Genomic DNA, 22,500 nt, shown 5'->3' on the forward strand with positions numbered 1-22,500 from the left:
CTCCCCCTACTTTCTTTTTCACTGCCACAGAGCCTCAACATCAGTGCCTGACCTCACTAATGCTGTTGTAGTTAAATGGAAGCAAGTCTTCGTAGCAATGTTCCAACATCTAGTGGAAAGCCTTCCCAGAAGAGTGGAGGTTGTTATAGCAGCAAAAGGGGTCCAACTCCATTTTAATGGCCGAGATTTTGGAATGAGATGTTCAACGAGCATACTTTTGGCCATGTACATGCATCCACAAGGTACACACACACCCAGTAGAGCACAGAACACACATCCAGTAGAGTAGAGAACATACAACCAGTAGAGTAGAGAACATACACCCAGTAGAGTAGAGAACATATACCCAGTAGAGAAGAGAACATACACACCCAGTAGAGTAGAGAACACACACCCAGTAGAGTAGAGAACACACACCCAGAGAGTACGAGGAGCAAAACACCAGTAGAGTAGGAACCTACACACCCAGTAGAGTACAGGAACACACCACCCAGTAGAGATAGAGAACACACACCCAGGAGAGTAGAGAACATCACCCAGTAGAGTAGAGAACATAGACCCAGTAGAGTATGAGAACAAACACCAGCTAGAGTAGAGAACAAACTCCCAGTTAGAGTGAGAACATACAAACCCATTAGAGTAGAGAACAAACACCAGTAGAGTAGAGAACACAACCAGTAGAGTAGAGAAACACACACCCAGTAGAGTAGAGACACACCACCAGTAAGTAGAGAACATACACACCCAGTAGAGTTAGAGAACATACACACCCAGTAGAGTAGAGAAACACCACCCATAGAGTAGAGAACATACACCAGTAGAGTAGAGACAAAAACCCAAGGGAGTACGAGAAGAACACACCCAGTAGAGTTAGAGAACACACACCAGTAGAGTAGAGAACATACACCAGTAGAGTAGAGAACAAACACAGTAGAGTAGAGAACACACCACCAGTAGAGTAGAGAACATACAACACCAGTGAGTAGAGAGGCAAACCCCAGTAGGAGTATGAGAACACCCACACCCATAGAGTAGAGTAGCGAACAAACACAGTTAGAGTAGAGAAACATAACACACCAGTAGAGTAGAGAACATCACACCAGTAGAGTAGAGAAAACACACACACAGTAGGTAGAGACATACACCAGTAGAGTAGAGAACTACACCAGTAGAGTATAGAGACAAACACACAAGGGAGTAGAGAACCACACACCCAGTAGAGTAGGAGAAATACACCCAGTAGAGAGAGAACAAACACCCAGTAGAGTAGAGAACCACACACCATGTAGAGTAGAAGCAACATACACACAGTAGAGTAGAGAGCAAAAACCCGTAGAGTAGAGAACACACACCCAGTAGAGTAGAGAAAAACACCCAGTAGAGTAGAGAAACATACACACCCAGTAGAGTTACAGAAAACACACCCCGAGAGTAGAGAACAACAAACCATAGAGTAGAAGAACAAACAACCAGTAGAGTAGAGAACATACACATCCAGTTAGAGTAGAGAACATACAGACCATAGAGTAGAGAGCAAACACCCGTAAGAGTAGAGAAAACATACCACACCAGTAGAGTACAGAAACACACACCCAGTAGAGTAGAGAACATAGACCCAGTAGAGTAGAGAACAACAATAGTAGAGTACGAGAACATACACACCCCCCCCCCCCCCAGTAGAGTAGAGAACAAACACCCAGTAGAGCTAGAGCAACAAACACCAGTAGAGTAGGAGGGAACAACACACCAGTAGAGTAGAGAACCAAACACAGTAGGTAGAGAACAAATCAGTAGAGTAGAGAACATACAAACCCATTAGAGTAAAGAGAACAAAACACCCAGTAGAGTAGAGAACACAACACCAGAGAGTAGAGGAAACACACACCCAGTAGAGTAGAGAACATACACACCCAGTAGAGTAGAGAACATACACACCAGTAGATAGAGAACACACACCAGTAGAGTAGAGAACATACACCCAGTAGAGTAGAGAACAAACACCAGGGAGAGAGAACACACACCAGTAGAGTAGAGACACACACCCAGTAGAGTAGAGAACATACACCCAGTAGGTAGAGAACAAACACCCAGTAGAGTAGAGAACACACACATGTAGAGTAAGAACATAAACACCCAGTAGAGTTAGAGAGCAAACACCCAATAGATTAGAGAACACACACCCAGTAGAGTAGAGAACAAACACCCAGTAGAGTAGAGAACTACACACCCAGTAGAGTAACCAGAACACACACCAGTAGAGTAGAGAAACACACCCCAGTAGAGTACGAGAACAACACCCAGTAGAGTAGAGAACATACACCCAGCTAGAGTAGAGAAACAAACCCAAGGGAGTTAGAGAACACACACCAGTAGAGGGAGAGAACACACAAACCAGGAGAGTAGAGAACATCACCAGTAGAGTCGAGAACAAACACCCAGTGAGTAGAGAACACACACCATGTAGAGTTAGAGAAACCATACACACCCAGCAGAGTAGAGAGCAAAACCCAGTAGAGGTAGAGAAAACAAACCCAGTAGAGTAGAGAACAAACACCCAGTAGAGGAGAGAACATAACACACAGAGTGTAGCGTACAGAACACACACCCAGTAGGTAGAGAACAAACAACAGTAGAGTAGAGAACAAACAAACCAGTAGAGTAGAGACATACACATCCAGTTAGAGTAGGAAACATACAAAACCCAAGTAGAGTAGAGAGCAAACACCAGTAGAGTAGAGAACATACACATCAAGTAGAGTACGAACACACACCCATAGAGTAGAGAACATAGACCCAGAGAGTAGAGAACGCACAACACAGTAGAGTAGAGAAACATACACACCCGTAGAGTATAGAGAACAAACACCCAGTAGAGTAGGAACACCACCCAGTTAGAGTAGAGAACAACACACCCAGTAGAGTAGAGAAACAAACACCAGTAGATAGAGTAGAGAGCAAACACCAGTAGAGTAGACGAACATACACACCCCAGGTAGAGTACAGAACACAACCCAGTAGAGTAGCAGAACAAAACAACCAGTAGAGTAGAGAACACACACAGTAGGTAGAGAGCAAAACAACACGAGCAGTTAGAGTAGAGAACATACACACCCAGTAGAGTAGAGAACAAACAACCAGGTAGAGTAGAGAACATAACAAATCCAGTAGGTAGAGAACATACAGACCATTAGAGTAGAGAGCCAAACACCCAGTAGAGGTAGGAACATTACACACCCAGTAGAGTACAGAAACACACACAGTGAGTAGCGAAATAGAACCAGTAGAGTAAGGAACACACATCAGTAGAGTAGAGACATACACACAGTAGAGTAGAGAACAAACACCAAGTAGAGTAGAGAACACAACCAGTAGAGTAGAGAACATACACCCAGTAGAGTAGCGAACATACACCCAGTAGATTAGAGAAACATACACACCCATTAGATGAGCAGAAACAAACACCGTAGAGTGGAGAACACACACCAGTAGAGTAGAGAACACAAACCCAGTAGAGTAAGAGAACTACACCCAGTAGAGTAGAGAACAAAACACCAGTAGAGAGAGAACACACACCATCGTAGAGGTAGAGAATACACACCCCGAGAGTTAGAGAGCAAAACACCCAGTAGAGTAGAGAACACCACACCAGTTAGAGTAGAGAGCATACTAACCAGAGAGTAGAGACATTACCACCCAGTAGATTAGAGAAAATAACCCCCCTTAGAGTAGAGAACAAAAACACCCAGTAGAGTAGAGAACACACACCAGTAGAGTAGAGAACAAACAACCAGTAGAGTAGAGGCAACACACCCCAGTAAGAGTAGAGAAACATACACACCCAGTAGAGTAGAGAGAAAACAACACACTCAGTAGAGTAGAGAACACACACCCAGTAGAGTAGAGAAACACCACCAGAGAGTAGAGAAATACACCCAGTAGAGTAGAGAACACCACCCAGTAGATTAGAGAACATACACCCAGTAGAGTAGAGGAACATACCACCCAGTAGCGTAGAGAACAAACACCCCAAGGAAGTAGAGGAACACACACCAGTAGAGTAGAGAACACACACCCAGTAGCGTAGAGAACACACAAACCAGTAGAGGAGAGAAACCTACACCCAGAGGGTTAGAGAACACAAACAGTAGAGTAGAGAAAACACACATGTGAGTAGAAGAACATACACACCAGTAGAGTATGAGAGCAAACACCCAGTAGAGTAGAGACAAACACCAGTAGAGAGAGAACAAAAACCCGTAGAGTAGAGAACATACACACCAGTAGAGTACAGAACACCCACCCAGTAGAGTAGAGAACAAAACAACCAGTAGAGTAGAGAACAACAACCAGTAGAGTAGAGAACATACACATCCAGTTAGAGTAGAGACATACAAACCCAATTAGAGTAGAGAGCAAACACCCAGTAGAGTCACATATATACCACATCACCAGACATACACACATCACATATATACACACATCACAGTACACCCCCACATCACAGACATACACACATCCACATATATACAACACATCACAGGACATTACACACATCACATTATACTTAACACACATCACAGACACACATCACAGACATACAACACATCACAATATTGGACACACATCACAGACATACACACATCACATATATACACACATCACAGACACACATCACAGACATACACACATCATAGACATACACACATCACAGACCTACACACTTCACAGACTACACACATCCACAGACATACACAATATCACAGACTATCACACATCACAGACATACACACATCCACATATATTACACACATACACACATCACAGACATGCACACATCACAGCCATACACACATCATAGACATACAGACATCATAGACATACACATCACATACATACACACATCACAGACATACACACATCACATACATACACACATCACATACATACACACATCACAGACATACACACATCACATACATACACACATCACAGACATACACACATCACATACATACACACATCACATACATACACACATCACAGACATACACACATCATAGACATACACACATCACAGACATACACACATCACATATATACACACATCACCGACATACACACATCACAGACATACACACATCACAGACATACACACATCACAGGCATACACACATCACATACATACACACATCACAGACATACACACATCACATCACATACTACATACACACATACACACATCACAGACATACACACATCATAGACATACACACATCACAGACATACACACATCACATACATACACACATCATAGACATACACACATCACAGACATACACACATCACAGACATACACACATCATAGACATACACACATCACAGACATACACACATCACATACATACACATATCACATACATGCACACATCACAGACATACACACATCACATATATACACACATCACAGACACACATCACAGACATACACACATCACAGACATACACACATCACATACATACACACATCACATACATACACACATCACAGACATACACACATCATAGACATACACATACATACACATATCACATACATACACACATCACAGACATACACACATCACATATATACACACATCACAGACATACACACATCACATATAGACACACATCACAGACATACACACATCACATATATACACACATCACAGACACACATCACAGACATACACACATCACATATATACACACATCACAGACATACACACATCACATATATACACACATCACAGACACACATCACAGACATACACACATCACATATAGACACACATCACAGACATACACACATCACATATATACACACATCACAGACACACATCACAGACATACACACATCACAGACATACACACATCACAGACATACACACATCACAGACATACACACATCACAGACATACACATATCACAGACATACACACATCACAGACATACACACATCACATATATACACACATACACACATCACAGACATGCACACATCACAGCCATACACACATCATAGACATACAGACATCATAGACATACACATATCACATACATACACACATAACAGACATACACACATCACATATATACACACATACACACATCACAGACATGCACACATCACAGACATACACACATCACAGACATACATACCTCACACACATCACAGACATACACACATCACAGACATACACACATCACAGACATACACACATCACATACATACACACATCACATACATACACACATCACATACATACACACATCACAGACATACACACATCACATACATACACACATCATAGACATACACACATCACATACATACACACATCACAGACATACACACATCACAGACATACACACATCACAGACATACATACCTCACACACATCACAGACATACACACATCACAGACATACACACATCACAGACATACACACATCACATACACACATCACATACATACACACATCACAGACATACACATATCACATACATACACACATCATAGACATACACATATCACATACATACACACATCACAGACATACACACATCATAGACATAGACATATCACATACATACACACATCACAGACATACACACATCATAGACATACACATATCACATACATACACACATCACAGACATACACACATCACAGACATACATACCTCACACACATCACAGACATACACACATCACAGACATACACACATCACAGACATACACACATCACATCACATACACACATCACATCACATACACACATCACATACATACACACATCACAGACATACACATATCACATACATACACACATCACATATATACACACATCACAGACATACACTGTGTATGCCTGTGAGTGGAGTGAGACCTAACCTGAACAGTGTTGGTGGTATTTAGAGTGGGTGGAGTGAGGCCTAACCTGAACAGTGTTGGTGGTATTTAGAGTGGGTGGAGTGAGGCCTAACCTGAACAGTGTTGGTGGTATTTCGAGTGGGTGGAGTAAGACCTAACCTGAACAGTGTTGGTGGTATTTAGAGTGAGTGGAGTGAGACCTAACCTGAACAGTGTTGGTGGTATTTAGAGTGGGTGGAGTGAGGCCTAACCTGAACAGTGTTGGTGGTATTTCGAGTGAGTGGAGTGAGACCTAACCTGAACAGTGTTGTTAGTATTTAGAGTGGGGGGAGTGAGGCCTAACCTGAACAGTGTTGGTGGTATTTAGAGTGAGTGGAGTGAGACCTAACCTGAACAGTGTTGGTGGTATTTAGAGTGAGTGGAGTGAGAGCTAACCTGAACAGTGTTGGTGGTATTTAGAGTGAGTGGAGTAAGACCTAACCTGAACAGTGTTGGTGGTATTTAGAGTGAGTGGAGTGAGAGCTAACCTGAACAGTGTTGGTGGTATTTAGAGTGAGTGGAGTAAGACCTAACCTGAACAGTGTTGGTGGTATTTAGAGTGAGTGGAGTGAGAGCTAACCTGAACAGTGTTGGTGGTATTTCGAGTGGGTGGAGTGAGACCTAACCTGAACAGTGTTGGTGGTATTTCGAGTGGGTGGAGTGAGGCCTAACCTGAACAGTGTTGGTGGTATTTAGAGTGAGTGGAGTGAGGCCTAACCTGAACAGTGTTGGTGGTATTTCGAGTGGGAGGAGTGAGGCCTAACCTGAACAGTGTTGGTGGTATTTAGAGTGGGTGGAGTGAGGCCTAACCTGAACAGTGTTGGTGGTATTTAGAGTGAGTGGAGTGAGGCCTAACCTGAACAGTGTTGGTGGTATTTAGAGTGGGGGGAGTGAGACCTAACCTGAACAGTGTTGGTGGTATTTCGAGTGGGTGGAGTGAGACCTAACCTGAACAGTGTTGTTAGTATTTAGAGTGGGGGGAGTGAGGCCTAACCTGAACAGTGTTGGTGGTATTTAGAGTGGGGGGAGTGAGGCCTAACCGGAACAGTGTTGGTGGTATTTAGAGTGAGTGGAGTGAGGCCTAACCTGAACAGTGTTGGTGGTATTTAGAGTGAGTGGAGTGAGGCCTAACCTGAACAGTGTTGGTGGTATTTAGCGTGAGTGGAGTGAGGCCTAACCTGAACAGTGTTGTTGGTATGTAGAGTGAGTGGAGTGAGACCTAACCTGAACAGTGTTGGTGGTATTTAGAGTGAGTGGAGTGAGGCCTAACCTGAACAGTGTTGGTGGTATTTAGAGTGGGTGGAGTGAGACCTAACCTGAACAGTGTTGGTGGTATTTAGAGTGAGTGGAGTGAGGCCTAACCTGAACAGTGTTGGTGGTATTTAGAGTGAGTGGAGTGAGACCTAACCTGAACAGTGTTGGTGGTATTTAGAGTGAGTGGAGTGAGAGCTAACCTGAACAGTGTTGTTGGTATGTAGAGTGAGTGGAGTGAGACCTAACCTGAACAGTGTTGGTGGTATTTAGAGTGAGTGGAGTGAGAGCTAACCTGAACAGTGTTGGTGGTATTTAGAGTGAGTGGAGTGAGACCTAACCTGAACAGTGTTGGTGGTATTTAGCGTGAGTGGAGTGAGGCCTAACCTGAACAGTGTTGGTGGTATTTAGAGTGAGTGGAGTGAGGCCTAACCTGAACAGTGTTGGTGGTATTTAGAGTGAGTGGAGTGAGGCCTAACCTGAACAGTGTTGGTGGTATTTAGAGTGAGTGGAGTGAGAGCTAACCTGAACAGTGTTGTTGGTATGTAGAGTGAGTGGAGTGAGACCTAACCTGAACAGTGTTGGTGGTATTTAGAGTGAGTGGAGTGAGAGCTAACCTGAACAGTGTTGGTGGTATTTAGAGTGAGTGGAGTGAGACCTAACCTGAACAGTGTTGGTGGTATTTAGCGTGAGTGGAGTGAGGCCTAACCTGAACAGTGTTGGTGGTATTTAGAGTGAGTGGAGTGAGGCCTAACCTGAACAGTGTTGGTGGTATTTAGAGTGAGTGGAGTGAGACCTAACCTGAACAGTGTTGGTGGTATTTAGAGTGAGTGGAGTGAGGCCTAACCTGAACAGTGTTGGTGGTATTTAGAGTGAGTGGAGTGAGGCCTAACCTGAACAGTGTTGGTGGTATTTAGAGTGAGAGGAGTGAGACCTAACCTGAACAGTGTTGTATTTTATAACCCCTCATTGTCTGCTGGGGGTTTGGACAGGTTTGATGACCCCGTGTGACCAAGTTGATGAGAAGTTCAATTATGAAACTAAGGAGATATAATTTGTTATCATGGGAAATATAACCTAATGCAGTGAGTGCCCCCCCCCCCCCCCCCCCCCCTTTCCCTTTATTGCTACATGGAGAGCAGAGAGTCACAAAAGCAATTTATTGGTTTTGTCATTTAGTCCCCTGATCAGTGGTGTCATCCATTTCTTCAGGAGGAGGGCTCTCTGCTCTGCCATTTCAACACTGATTAAACCTATTGCTTCGGTCCTACTTGATCATTCACACACGTTTCAGCCGCTTGATGTATTCTCCTTGTCCTCAGAAGTTGAACGGTAAGTGATTGGCTAAGTAGAGCGATATCTTAGACACATCCATTAAAGATGTCCATTCATTTCATTGGCCAATGACCCTGTAGCTGCTTTATTTTTGTTTACTGCACAAGCACATCTAAACATACCTTATGATTTTTCTTAAAGAAAGACATTAGGTACTGTAAGCTGCCAGCCGCTTAGGATATTCAAAGCAACAACACTAGCATTAAGTTTAGTCTGGTTTGTATTATTATAATTATGTTCATATTATAAGTGAGGCCTTCAGTATATAAGTCAAAGCTAATGGACTCCAAATGGATGCTGACTTCCTCTGTGTTTGGAGTCCTGTTACTGGAGTGAACAAATAGCCTGTTCTGTGTACATTTCATATCGCTAATCTCGTCCTCTCAACAGTCGTTTTCCATTTTAACAATGCTAACTGTACTCTAGGGTCTCTTCTAGGTGTGGGACTTTCTATTCCTACACACAGATCCCTATCAGCCACCCCGCACATTGCTTGATTTCCCCACTGGCATGTCTCTGTGTGAGACATAAGCATTCTATTCTCAAGTAAACATTCACCAGTATGGAGTTTCTCTCCATTATGTCATTGAGATTTGTGTATGGATGTGGGTTTGTGTGGTTTCGAATGAGAATACAGAGAATTGTTTGAAAAATGGTGCAACAAGAATGTGGTCTGGTTGTTCCTCCATTGTGGAGCAGATGATTTACTGTAGTAGTGTAGGTGATAGAGATGGTTTTCTCTACGCAATGACCCGTTTCCTGTTGATAACCACACTTTTCTGGGACTCAAGCGTAATGCCAGATTTCGAAGCTGTCCTTCTTGCCAGAATGAATCAGTTGGACAGGCATTTGATTTCCATAGGGGGCGTGTTTTTCCCCTGGGACCTCCTATGTGTGCATGCTCTTGTGTGGGTTTTATAGCAAAGCCATCATTTAACTGTAAAAATGTATTACCTTTTAATGTGGCATGAACACAAACAGTCATGATGTTTTCATTTGATTGTCAAAGAAATCACTTCAAAAAGTAGATTACCTTTGCACGTTCGTCCAAAATAATTCCAGCATCCAAACAGTGCATCCTCCAACTTTCCTTCAATTCGCAAGTGACTGAAATGATCTTACCGACGAAAGCATCCAAGCGAGTGAAACAGCGCCCCTCTGTCTTACTATATGTAACCCATGTATCTGAGGTTGTCTGGCCAGGAATAGTATGACATGCTGTCTGGTTCTCCTGGTTCTTTTGGTCCAGACAGCATCAGACACATGGTCTATACATACTGAGACAGAGGCACACTGTTTCTCTCGCTCGGATGCTTTCTCTGAGATTGATGCGTCTTTCTGTCAGCGTGCGTCTCGTTCAAATAAATGATCAATATTTAAGTATTTTATTTGGACGGGCAAGAAGGTTTGCTAGGGCAGGCCAGGGCCCCTAAGGCCCGCCCATAACGCCGGCCCTGACTGCTTGTGCTCCCTACCACTGGTCAGTCTCTTTTTAGACAGCTGACACTGGTGGGAGCAGCATAGTATTAGCTCTGGGATTGATATTGGCCATATACCACAAACCCCCGAGGTGCTTTATTGCTATTATAAACTGGTTACCAATGTAATTAGAACAGTAAAATGAAATGTTTTGTCATACCCGTGGTATATGGTCTGATATACCATGGCTGTCAGCCAATCAGCATTCTGGGCTCGAACCACTCAGTTTATAATACAGACTATGGGGACATACAGTACACGTTGTGGTATGTATGGGGCTGGTCACCAATTTAGGAAGTGATTATCTTATGAGAGACGGCTCACAGTCTAGGAAAAAAATAGATAACATCATTTTTGTTTACAGTAATCTACATCAAGTTGAAGAACAGAAAGTACGGTATGTGGTGTGCAGTGCACCACAGAACAACCTTTGTGACCTCTGTTTAACCTGGAAACAAAACCAAATACAGCCAATGCTATTGACCTCATCCCTGTCTTCTGAAAGGCACTTGAAAAGCCATTGTGGGGTTCATGTTAAACTACAACATGATTTAATGTCATGTTTATAAAAGAAAGTGTTACATTTACGCTGGTAGAACATGATACGTACTGTCTGTCCGCTGTACTAAGGTCACACAACCCCGGCACATGCAAAAATATTTGGCAGGCCGACATAGTGCTTTCCAGGTTTGTGGAACAAATTAAATTCTGCAGCTCTGCTGCACTTTGCCTCCAAACAACCATTACAACTAGCTTTATATATTGTCTGATCAGTAGACCATCAAATGGTGCTTTTCTTCTTGCAGGGGAGCGGTCGACATGATCGAGAATAGCAATCTGCTACCTAGATGTAAAGGCAAAGGATTAATCTATATTTGGCAGTGAAATTATCTTATTGCACTCTTAATGCTCACAAAAGCTAACATAAATTGATTTTGACAACTATGAGTGCGACATTAGTGACCCACAAGACAGTCTTTGGCTGAATGAAGGTTGTGGGAAGTGGTGCTTGGGGAATTGTCATTTGAATCTTGCATGCAATTCTAAATGCATGAATTCATTTTTGAAATCTTCTTTTGAATCTATATACTCTATAAGTAAGCGACATCTATCAGAGGGTGGGTGGGCCTTGTCTGGCTGTTTTCATGTTGGCTTAATGATGTTGTTTTTAGCTTGAATCACTGATAAGTAAATGACAAAACAATGAACAATTATTTTCTTCACCAACAGTCATTTTTCATCTTCGTGGGGAAAAACCCCTGCCTTACCTCATCTTTCAAGTCCATTCGAACTGATTTCGCATTTGTGCTGGTAAAAAATTAATCTAGCTGTCGGCCAGTGGGGAACCCAGAGGTTCCTGTGTGATTTATTGCCAACTTAATTCAAAATGGCTTGGGATGATGAACGCCATGGAAAGTTGGGAGTTGTGTTATGGAAGAATGGAACTGTCTGCTTGGAGTTATCTGATATGAAATAAATAATACAGCGACTAAAGCAGACAGAAGTGTTTGACTGGAACGATGCAAACCAATAGACTATAACCAACCATGCATCCTTGAATAGGTCATGTGATCTACTGCCGCTGGATAAGTAAAAGACTTATAAGCATAAACCTAAATACAGTAGGATATAAAGTATATATATATGCCCAGGTATCTGTTTTAATCCTATTGTGACACATCTGATAAATATGTACCTGCAGTATGAGAGAGAGAGAGAGAGAGAGAGAGAGAGAGAGAGAGAGAGAGAGAGAGAGAGAGAGAGAGAGAGAGAGAGAGAGAGAGAGAGAGAGAGAGAGAGAGAGAGAGAGAGAGAGAGAGAGAGAGAGAGAGAGAGAGAGAGAGAGAGAGAGAGAGAGAGAGAGAGAGAGAGAGAGAGAGACTTTGGTATAGATATGGAAAGCCATTTTAACATTTATTAATCCTGTGTTTGACATCAATAACTACATTCTTGATATCAAATACAGTATTAATACAATACAACTTTCCATACCCACATGCACTGTAGCATGTGGACATTACACTTGACAGCATTTGCTGATTAAATTTATCTGAATGGCAATATCTAGGCGTATTGCAGTCTCTTTCTTTGAAAAAGGCAGCAATCTGAAAGTCTTTCAGCAGGCTGTCTCGTGAGACCCAAGGCCAAAGCTAATCACAACTTCGACCCACTTCTAAATTCCAATGACTGAATCAATTGTGGTGAGCATTCCCACTGGAGTAGGGCAAAGTCATTAATGGCCACAACTGACTGTGGACTGGTGTGGTTGGTACAAAAGCCCTGTAACCTAGACTTAGGCCACAGTATGACAACAGTCAGGTGTCTGAGCTGACAGAGGGCACAGGGTCATGTTCAGTTGGTCAAGGCTTAGCAAAACATTTAGCAATGGAAAATGAAAATCTGCACTCTAATTCGACAAGTTCTGGAAGTATCTCCCTGTTTCAAAACATTTACTTTCCTTACTTAACACGTCCCTGGTCTTGCTTTCTCGCTAACCTGCTTATGGTAGTGTTAGCATTGAATGATGGAATGCCACAGATTTCTGTGCTTCTTGGTCGAACCCAGGTCCTTACTTGCTTGCTTCAAATGTTTGCTTCCCACTGAACATGTCTCTGGTCTTAACTGCTGAGTTGAGGTAGTATTTCCCCATACACGTATCAAAACGTTTCTAAATGTTTTATCCCTACTGAACACAACTCTAGTCCTAACTCCTGTCTCTTCTCTTTTCCTCACTAGGTTGCAGGCTCTGAGGAAGGAGAAGTCCCGGGATGCGGCTCGCTCGCGGCGGGGGAAGGAGAACTTTGAGTTCTATGAGCTGGCTAAGATGCTGCCCCTGCCCGGCGCCATCACCAGCCAGCTGGACAAGGCTTCCATCATCCGCCTCACCATCAGCTACCTTAAGATGAGAGACTTTGCCAACCAGGGGGACCCGCCATGGAACCTGCGCATGGAAGGCCCACCGCCCAACACCTCCGTCAAAGGTAAGCTCCATTCACCACCATGGTCCAGCTACCCACAATTTAGTTCAGTTCAGTCTACAGATGTAGGATCTTAATTTATTCACCCTGTTGCAGGAGAACTTTCCTTCAACACATGAAATGTAAAACGTGTAGTGTATTTTGAGGTTTTAAAAACAAATCTGAAGTTTGTAATTTTCACCTTGAAATTTCAGACTTGATTTTCCCTTACGAAAATATATCAACCCCTACAAAAATGTCCATTAATTATAATCCACATAATCATTGGCATGACCTTTTGCTGCAGGATTATTTTCCTGCTGTAGCAAATTGTCTCAAATTAAGATTCTATATCTGTAGTTCAGTACCAAACGGTTATATCAATGGTTCTCTCACTTTACCAGCTAAACATTGATGATATCTCTCTTTGTCTGAGCTTTAACATACTGTGATATTAAGGTAATACTGTAAATTCTAATATTATAAAACGTAAACTCCTGTAGACCATGACAGGATTAAAGGGATTCTGCGAGATTCTGGTATTTAAGAAATCTTTCTACTTACCCAGGGTCAGATGAACTCATAGATATGACTCTGCGTAGCATATACTACAGTACCTGTAGACTCCCAGTCATTGGGCTAACGCTAGTTAGCATTGGCTCATGAAACTACCTCTAACTTCCTTCATACTGGACACAGAGACACACAAATCGTATCCACAAGTTAATCTGACTCTTGGTAAGTAGATATATTCCTTTAATGTTTTACTGGACACAAGCCTACACTCAATGTTAGAGAGGAGGGGAAATTAGGAACTCTGGCACCTGTGGTCTGGTCACACATATTGAAAATGTAAACATTTAACTTTGATACATTTTGAGCCTACTAGTACATGCAGCAATTCTGAGTATTTTCAAATGTAACCCAATTTGCCTTTGAAATTGGTTCTTTGTGCAGTGCACTTAAAGAAGATACAGCTCTGTATATTTTAATAGGGTATGCTGGAGTAGGAATGACCGTAAAGATTAAGGTCAATTGCAGAAATGTTCAGTCAATGCGAGCTGTTTGCTCTGCCGAGGCACGCACACACACACACACACACACACACACACACACACACACACACACACACACACACACACACACACACACACACACACACACACACACACACACACACACACACACACACACACACACACACACACACACACACACACCAGATGGCATCATTGTTGTCTGGCTTTGAAGAGACACATGCATTTTAATTAGAAAATATATACTGCTGAATGGTTTGGATTGGAAAAGGCTGCTTGATTTCCTCCTGATACAACTAAGACCTATAGCCTACACTTTGCATTCAATCAAAGATGAGTATACAATGCTGCTGGGGGGGCCTTGAACCAGAAACATTTTACATGTGGATATTTGAATGAATGACTACACCTCTGCTGCATGTCCTGTCTTTCTATCGGCAGACAGATAGTGGCAGTCTGAATTGAATCACTAACTCACCACATTTTATTTTCACTTCATTCTGAACAGAGCGGCGTATTGATCCCATCCTTTTTGTTGCTGTGCATCGCCGGTAGCTAATGGAGACGGCTTACCATCTCCCTCTGCCTATGAATCAGTGTTATTTCTGAATAGGCTACGTTAGATGAGCCTGACCCGGAGCTTGCACAGCTCCCAGCCTGCCAGACACAGCAGGCTATAGAGGCTGTAGGTAGGGTATGGATACTGGAAGAGGATGTGGAGGTGTCATACGTTTTGATTGGTTTACAGACGTCACACACACACGCACGCACGCACGCACGCACGCACGCACGCACGCACGCACGCACGCACGCACGCACGCACGCACACACACACACACACACACACACACACACACACACGAGCCAGGCTTAGCAATGCACTGCATGGTAATGCAGGAGGAGGGAGAAGGGTATGCTGTGTTATTGTACAGTATCAGACGAGGGAGAGGCCAGGCCCTTTTAATTCAGAGTTGTTTGTGCTACACAGATGAAAGCCAGCCTCATACAGCAGCAGAGTTACACTGTTTCTGATTCATGGCCGGCCCAGTTCATTTAGCAGACACAGTCTCTCAATCAATTTGCCTTGTGCCTTAACATAAAGACCCGTGTCGGTGTCACCATGAATATGTTATTATAGGAGATTTGCTGGGGGAGAAAACTGAGCCTACTTTTGACAATGCATGTCTACTTAATACCTGATGATTGTAACCTTCAGGGAAATCTCAGTAGGACTCTGCCGGTTTTGAAAATCCACTCTGGTTTTAGAAATGGATCTTTGCTTAGGGAAAATGATCATTCTATTTTTGTTCAAAATAAAACATGGTTTGGAGCTGGCATTTGGACGGCGCTGATGTCTGTCTGAGTTGCCAAACGTAGTTAAAACCAGCCTCTATTCTATGGAATACAAAACCAAGGTGACAAAGTTGAGTATAGGTTGCTCGGATATGTAATAAAAATGATAGGCGATAGTACTGGCATCAGAGCTAAAGGAATTTGACCTCCACTTCTCTCTCTCCAAATGCTGTTGATGTATTATCATAAGTTTAGTCTCTCCTCTCTCGCCGCTCTTCATTCCTTCCTCGTTGCCTTCTATTGACCTTTACCGTAATTGACCCATCAACAATTTTTTCCCGAGCGTTTTAACCGAAATTTGCTAGTCTCTGTCAGAGGCAGTTCACATCTGTTGAAGGACACTGCACAAACAAGCGTGACCTTTCTCTTGTTTGAAGGCTGGCGACGCCTCCTCATCCCCTCCAACCCCTCCGCCACCTGGGCATATTATTATTCATGCATGCGGAGCAGAGAGGAGAGGATAGGAGTGGAGCAGAGAGGAGAAAAGCAGAGGTGAGGAGAGGAGCAGAGAGGTGAGGAGAGAAGCAGAGAGGAGAGGGGTGGAGCAGAGAGGAGAAGAGCAGAGAGGAGCAGAGAGGAGTGAAACAGAGAGGTGAGGAGAGGAGCAGAGAGGAGTTTAGCAGAGAGGAGAAGAGCAGAGATGAGCAGAGAAGCGAGGAGTGGAGCAGAGAGGGGAGGAGTGGAGCAGAGAGGAGAGGAGTGGAGCAGAGAGTAGTTTAGCAGAGAGGAGAAGAGCAGAGATGAGCAGAGAAGCGAGGAGTGGAGCAGAGAGGGGAGGAGAGGAGCAGAGAGGAGAGGAGAGGAGCAGAGAGGATTGGAGCAGAGAGGAGAAGAGCAGAGCAGAGAGGCAGAAAGGAGAGGAGAGGAGCAGGGAGGAGAGGAGCAGGGAGCAACAGAGAGGAGAGGAGTGGAGCAGAGAGTAGCAGAGAGGAGCAGAGAAGAGAGGAGTGGAGCAGAGAAGAGAGGAGTGGAGCAGAGAGGAGAGGAGTGGAGCAGAGAGGAGAGGAGCAGAGAGGAGAGGAGTGGAGCAGAGAGGAGAGGAGCAGAGAGTAGCAGAAAGGAGCGGAGAGGAGAGGAGAGCAGCAGAGAGGAGCGGAGAGGAGCAGAGAGGAGAGGAGGGGAGCAGAGAGGAGAGGAGTGGAGCAGAGAGGAGAGGAGTGGAGCAGAGAGGAGAGGAGCAGAGAAGAGAGGAGTGGAGCAGAGAGGAGAGGAGCAGAGAGTAGCAGAAGGGAGCGGAGAGGAGAGGAGAGCAGCAGAGAGGAACGGAGAGGAGCAGAGAGGAGGAGAGAAGATCAGAGAGGAGCAGAGAAGAGCAGAGAGGAGCAGAGAGGAGAGGAGCAGAGAGGAGAGGAGCAGAGAAGAGCAGAGAGGAGAGGAGAGGAGCAGAGAGGTGAGGAGAGGAGCAGAGAGGTGAGGTGAGGAGAGGAGCAGAGCAGAGTAGAGCAGAACAGAGAGGAGTCAGTAAAATGCCAGACGCAAGAATCGGGTGGCTCCAAAAAAGAGACCTCCTTCCATCACCACGACATTCCACAATTCATGTTTTACTATGCATACAGTACATTTAATGTTTACCTGTTTGTTCTCTGAATTTTTGCATTTTTGTAGGGCATAATTTACTATCGGAATACAAAAGGTGAGAATTTCTTCACTGAAAGATGGCAGAATTAATTTCAATTCATTCAATGACTCATTTAACTCCCTTGAATACAGTGTTGTTTGGTAGCCTTACGTTAGATTAGGGGTCAAGCATCATCTTCATTGGGGGACCAACCAGAGAGGCTCTCTAGTCTCTTGGTCTATGTGTCAGCTTGTACTATTTGATGTCCCCTGAATGGGCTCAGCACCCTGCACATTAAGTTCCAAATGGCACCTTATGTAGTGCATTATTTTGACCCGGGCCCTCTGGTAAAAAGTAGTGCACTATTTTGACTCGGGCCTTCTGGTTAAAAGTAGTGCACTATTTTGAATCTGGCCTTCTGGTTAAAAGTAGTGCACTACATAGGGAATAAGGTGCCATTTTGGACTCAAAGTCTTAGTTGTGTTAATTATAGAGAGAAGAGACACAGCAGTGGCATTTCTGTACTTATGATCCATCCAGCGCTTTCAGATATGATGTTTCTTTTGTTGCCCGCTGATAGTTTCCTCTGTTATGACCAACCATTACAACCTATTTCACATAGTGGCAATATGTTTACCACTTTGATGTTTTACAACAGAAAAGGCTTATATCAGGAAATGCAAGAAAAACAAATGGATATGACGTTTCTACTGTTAAGGGGTTATACGGAAACATTCAGTTCATACATATTAAACAAATTTGCTTGAGAAATTATGTGCATTCTTTTTGATAATGAATACAAAATGGATCACTGTGCACTTCTCATAAGGGTTGTACCTGTCACTTGGTATTTTCTTTTTTAACTCAGCTGTAAAGCAACTATTAAAAGAATGGAATCAGTGCCAAAAGCCCATGTACTTGCTCCAAGGTACACTGTTTTGTCAGTGACTTTTCACATTGACCTTGAGGTGTCTGCATGCTACCCTCCATCCCTCCCTCCCTCCCGCACCACCCAGCACCATTGATATCTTACCAGCCTTTTCCCAGCAAATAATGAACTGCTTCCCATTGCCACTGCTGGTGGGATATTACCAATGTGCCACCCACCCTTCAAGGGGGTAGAGTAATATTAACTACGATAACACGTTATCTGGTTGAAGCCTTTGACCGCCTGGCAGAGCGATCTAGCTGTAATCCCTAAGAGGCCCAGTCCATCCATGTGAAGTCGTTTGTTTTGAAGGTAAGAAGGTTGGTGCTGAAGATGGCATTGATTAAAGTGCACTTTCCCTCTTGCCCACTGTGCCACACGCACTGTGGCTGGTAATGAGGGGATTAATATGTGCACCCCAAATGGCACCCTGTTCCCTATATAGTGCACTACTTTTGACCAGAGCCCTAATTAAAAATAGTGCACTATAAAGGGAATAGGGTGCCATTTGGGACTTAGTCATGGTGTTTTTGCATCACAATGGACACTCAGGACACAGAGAATAAATGTGGCATTTATGCATCTTTTGGAAAAATTGCAGCTTTTTACTAACAACACAAGCTTAGTGTATTATAGTAGAGGTACTGCATTGGCTAAACAGCTTCCTACATTTCTCCCACTTAATAAATGGATAGTAATTTGCCCAGCTGTGAGTGTGAGCTGTTCTATTCCCCAGTCACAGTGTAAGAAAAATTGAATGACAGTGAGAAAAACAGCAGTAATTATAAAAGTAATTACTAAATGCTGATGATGCCCATAGGCTTTGCATAACTACATTTAGAATAGGAAATTGCTTTTGGCTACATTGGAAGGCTGGTGGGCATGTTTGTGTTATTTTCTTTATTTATTTTAGTATGCACAACCAAATAAAGTAATTGCCATGGAAACAATTACTTATACACTTTTTTTGTGGGCACAAACAGCTCCGGGAAGCGTTGTTGTTGAACAATGTGGTTTAATGGAAATGAGTGTAGTCACTTTGTTTATATTCCTGAACAGATTACAATGAAATGGAACATGAGGAGAAGACAAAACACTGTGGCTGAATATGAGTCATTTTCTAAATAAAACATTACTTTTTACAAGATTTTTTTACTGGGACATGAAATCACTAAGATGTTTGGATGTTTTCTCTTAATGAAGAGTCTCTGTTTGCTTCTGTGAACTATGTTACTAATGGCCTATTTCACTCATCAATGGAGACGACAACGCAGAGGTTGCCAGTAGCTTACTAGCAGTATGAGACTGCACTTGTGTGTGTCTGTCTGCCTGTCTGTCTGTCTGTCTGCATATGTACAGTTAAAGTCGGAAGTTTACATACAACTTAGCCCAATACATTTAAACTCAGTTTTTCACAATTCCTGACATTTAATCCTAGTAAAAAGTCCCTGTCTTAGGTCAGTTAGGATCACCACTTTATTTTAAGAATGTGAAATGTCAGAATAATAGTAGAGAGAATGATTTATTTCAGATTTGATTTTTTTCATCACATTCCCAGTGGGTCAGAAGTTTACATACACTCAATTAGTATTTGGTAGCATTGCCTTTAAATTGTTTCACTGGGGTAAAGGTTTCAGGTAGCCTTCCACAAGCTTCCCACAATTAGTTGGGTGAATTTTGGCCCATTCCTCCTGACAGAGCTGGTGTAACTGAGTCAGGTTTGTAGGCCTCCTTGCTCGCACACGCTTTTTCAGTTCTGCCCACACATTTTCTATATGATTGAGGTCAGGGCTTTGTGATGGCCACTCCAAAACCTTGACTTTGTTGTCCTTAAGCCATTTTGTCACAACTTTGGAAGTATGCTTGGGGTCATTGTCCATTTGGAAGACCCATTTGCGACCAAGCTTTAACTTCCTGACTAATGTCTTGAGATGTGGCTTCAATATATCCACATAATTTTCCACCCTCATGATGCCATCTATTTTGTGAAGTGCACCAGTCCCTCCTGCAGCAAAGCACCCCCACAACATGATGCTGCCACCCCTGTGCTTCACGGTTGGGATGGTGATCTTGGGCTTGCAAGCCTCCCCTTTTTCCTCCAAACATAACGATGGTCATTATGGCCAAACAGTTCTATTTTTGTTTCATCAGACCAGAGGACATTTCTCCAAAAAGTACGATCTTTGTCCCCATGTGCAGTTGCAAACCCTAGTCTGGCTTTTTTATGGCGGTTTTGGAGCAGTGGCTTCTTCCTTGCTGAACAGCCTTTCAGGTTATGTCGATATATGACTCGTTTTACTGTGGATATAGAAACCTTTGCACCTGTTTCCTCCAGCATCTTCACAAGGTCCTTTGCTGTTGTTCTGGGATTGATTTGCACTTTTCGCACCAAAGTACATTCATCCCTAGGAGACAGAACGCAACCTAACCGACTTGCCAAAACTATAGTTTGTAGTTTTGGTTGAAAAACGAGTTTTAATGACTCCAACCTAAGTGTATGTAAACTTCCGACTTCAACTGTATGTGTGTGTGTGTGTAACACGTGTGTGTAATGTGTGTATTTATAATATGCGTATTTGTACGTTTAGTGACTTTTTGTGACTTGTATTTTACACAACGGGATTACTGTATATTTTGTTTTTATTTATTTAAAAAAATTGGAGACCCTTGTAAAATAATTAAGCCTTAAAAGTATTTATTTTTATTCCAATGCATAGCCTACTGTAGCTGCATTAGTTGCTCATGTAGCCAGGCACTACACCTTGCGTCGACGGGCTCAGTAATTTGCTCTTCTGCAAATGGTCCATTAATGGAGAAATAAATCAGAGGGACAGTTGGAATGAATATGGAAAGGCTTTCTTCTAGTGTTGTGACTGGCCATTTAGTCAGCTGCAGCTAATACCCACACAAAGTGGTACAAATCACCACCGTGGGTTTACACTATAGAGGCCAGAGAAGAGCAGAGCACTGCCTTCAGATGGCCTTCTCACATCGCCCAGCCATGAAGGTCTCAACTCTCTACTGTAGCAAAGTAGCCTTCTGATCTCACTATCTGTGTAGCGAAACAGAATGGAAGCTGGTGAGAGCCGGATGGTTCGGACGAGGCTAGTAGCCTTCTGATCTCACTGTATGTGTAGCGAAACAGAATGAAAGCTGGTGAGACCCGGATGGTTCGGACGAGGCTAGTAGCCTTCTGATCTCACTATCTGTGTAGCGAAACAGAATGGAAGCTGGTGAGAGCCGGATGGTTCGGACGAGGCTAGTAGCCTTCTGATCTCACTGTATGTGTAGCGAAACAGAATGGAAGCTGGTGAGACCCGGATGGTTCGGACGAGGCTAGTAGCCTTCTAATCTCACTATCTGTGTAGCGAAACAGAATGGAAGCTGGTGAGACCCGGATGGTTCGGACGAGGCTAGTAGCCTTCTGATCTCACTATCTGTGTAGCGAAACAGAATGGAAGCTGGTGAGACCCGGATGGTATAGACGAGGCTAGTAGCCTTCTGATCTCACTATATGTGTAGCGAAACAGAATGGAAGCTGGTGAGACCCGGATGGTTCGGACGAGGCTAGTAGCCTTCTGATCTCACTATCTGTGTAGCGAAACAGAATGGAAGCTGGTGAGAGCCGGATGGTTCGGACGAGGCTAG

General features: G+C 43.4%; 1 protein-coding gene across 1 annotated transcript in view; it reads left to right on the plus strand.

Moving 5' to 3' along the window:
* Positions 1-22,500, plus strand: part of LOC120023043 (neuronal PAS domain-containing protein 3-like) — a 319,774-nt gene that overhangs the window by 19,671 nt on the left and 277,603 nt on the right. The window contains exon 4 of the mRNA XM_038966990.1: positions 13,756-14,000. Within this exon, the coding sequence (XP_038822918.1) occupies positions 13,756-14,000 (245 nt within the window). The remainder of the gene's footprint in view (positions 1-13,755; positions 14,001-22,500) is intronic.

The sequence above is a fragment of the Salvelinus namaycush genome, chromosome 28, assembly GCF_016432855.1.
Source record: "Salvelinus namaycush isolate Seneca chromosome 28, SaNama_1.0, whole genome shotgun sequence".
NCBI lineage: Eukaryota > Metazoa > Chordata > Actinopteri > Salmoniformes > Salmonidae > Salvelinus > Salvelinus namaycush.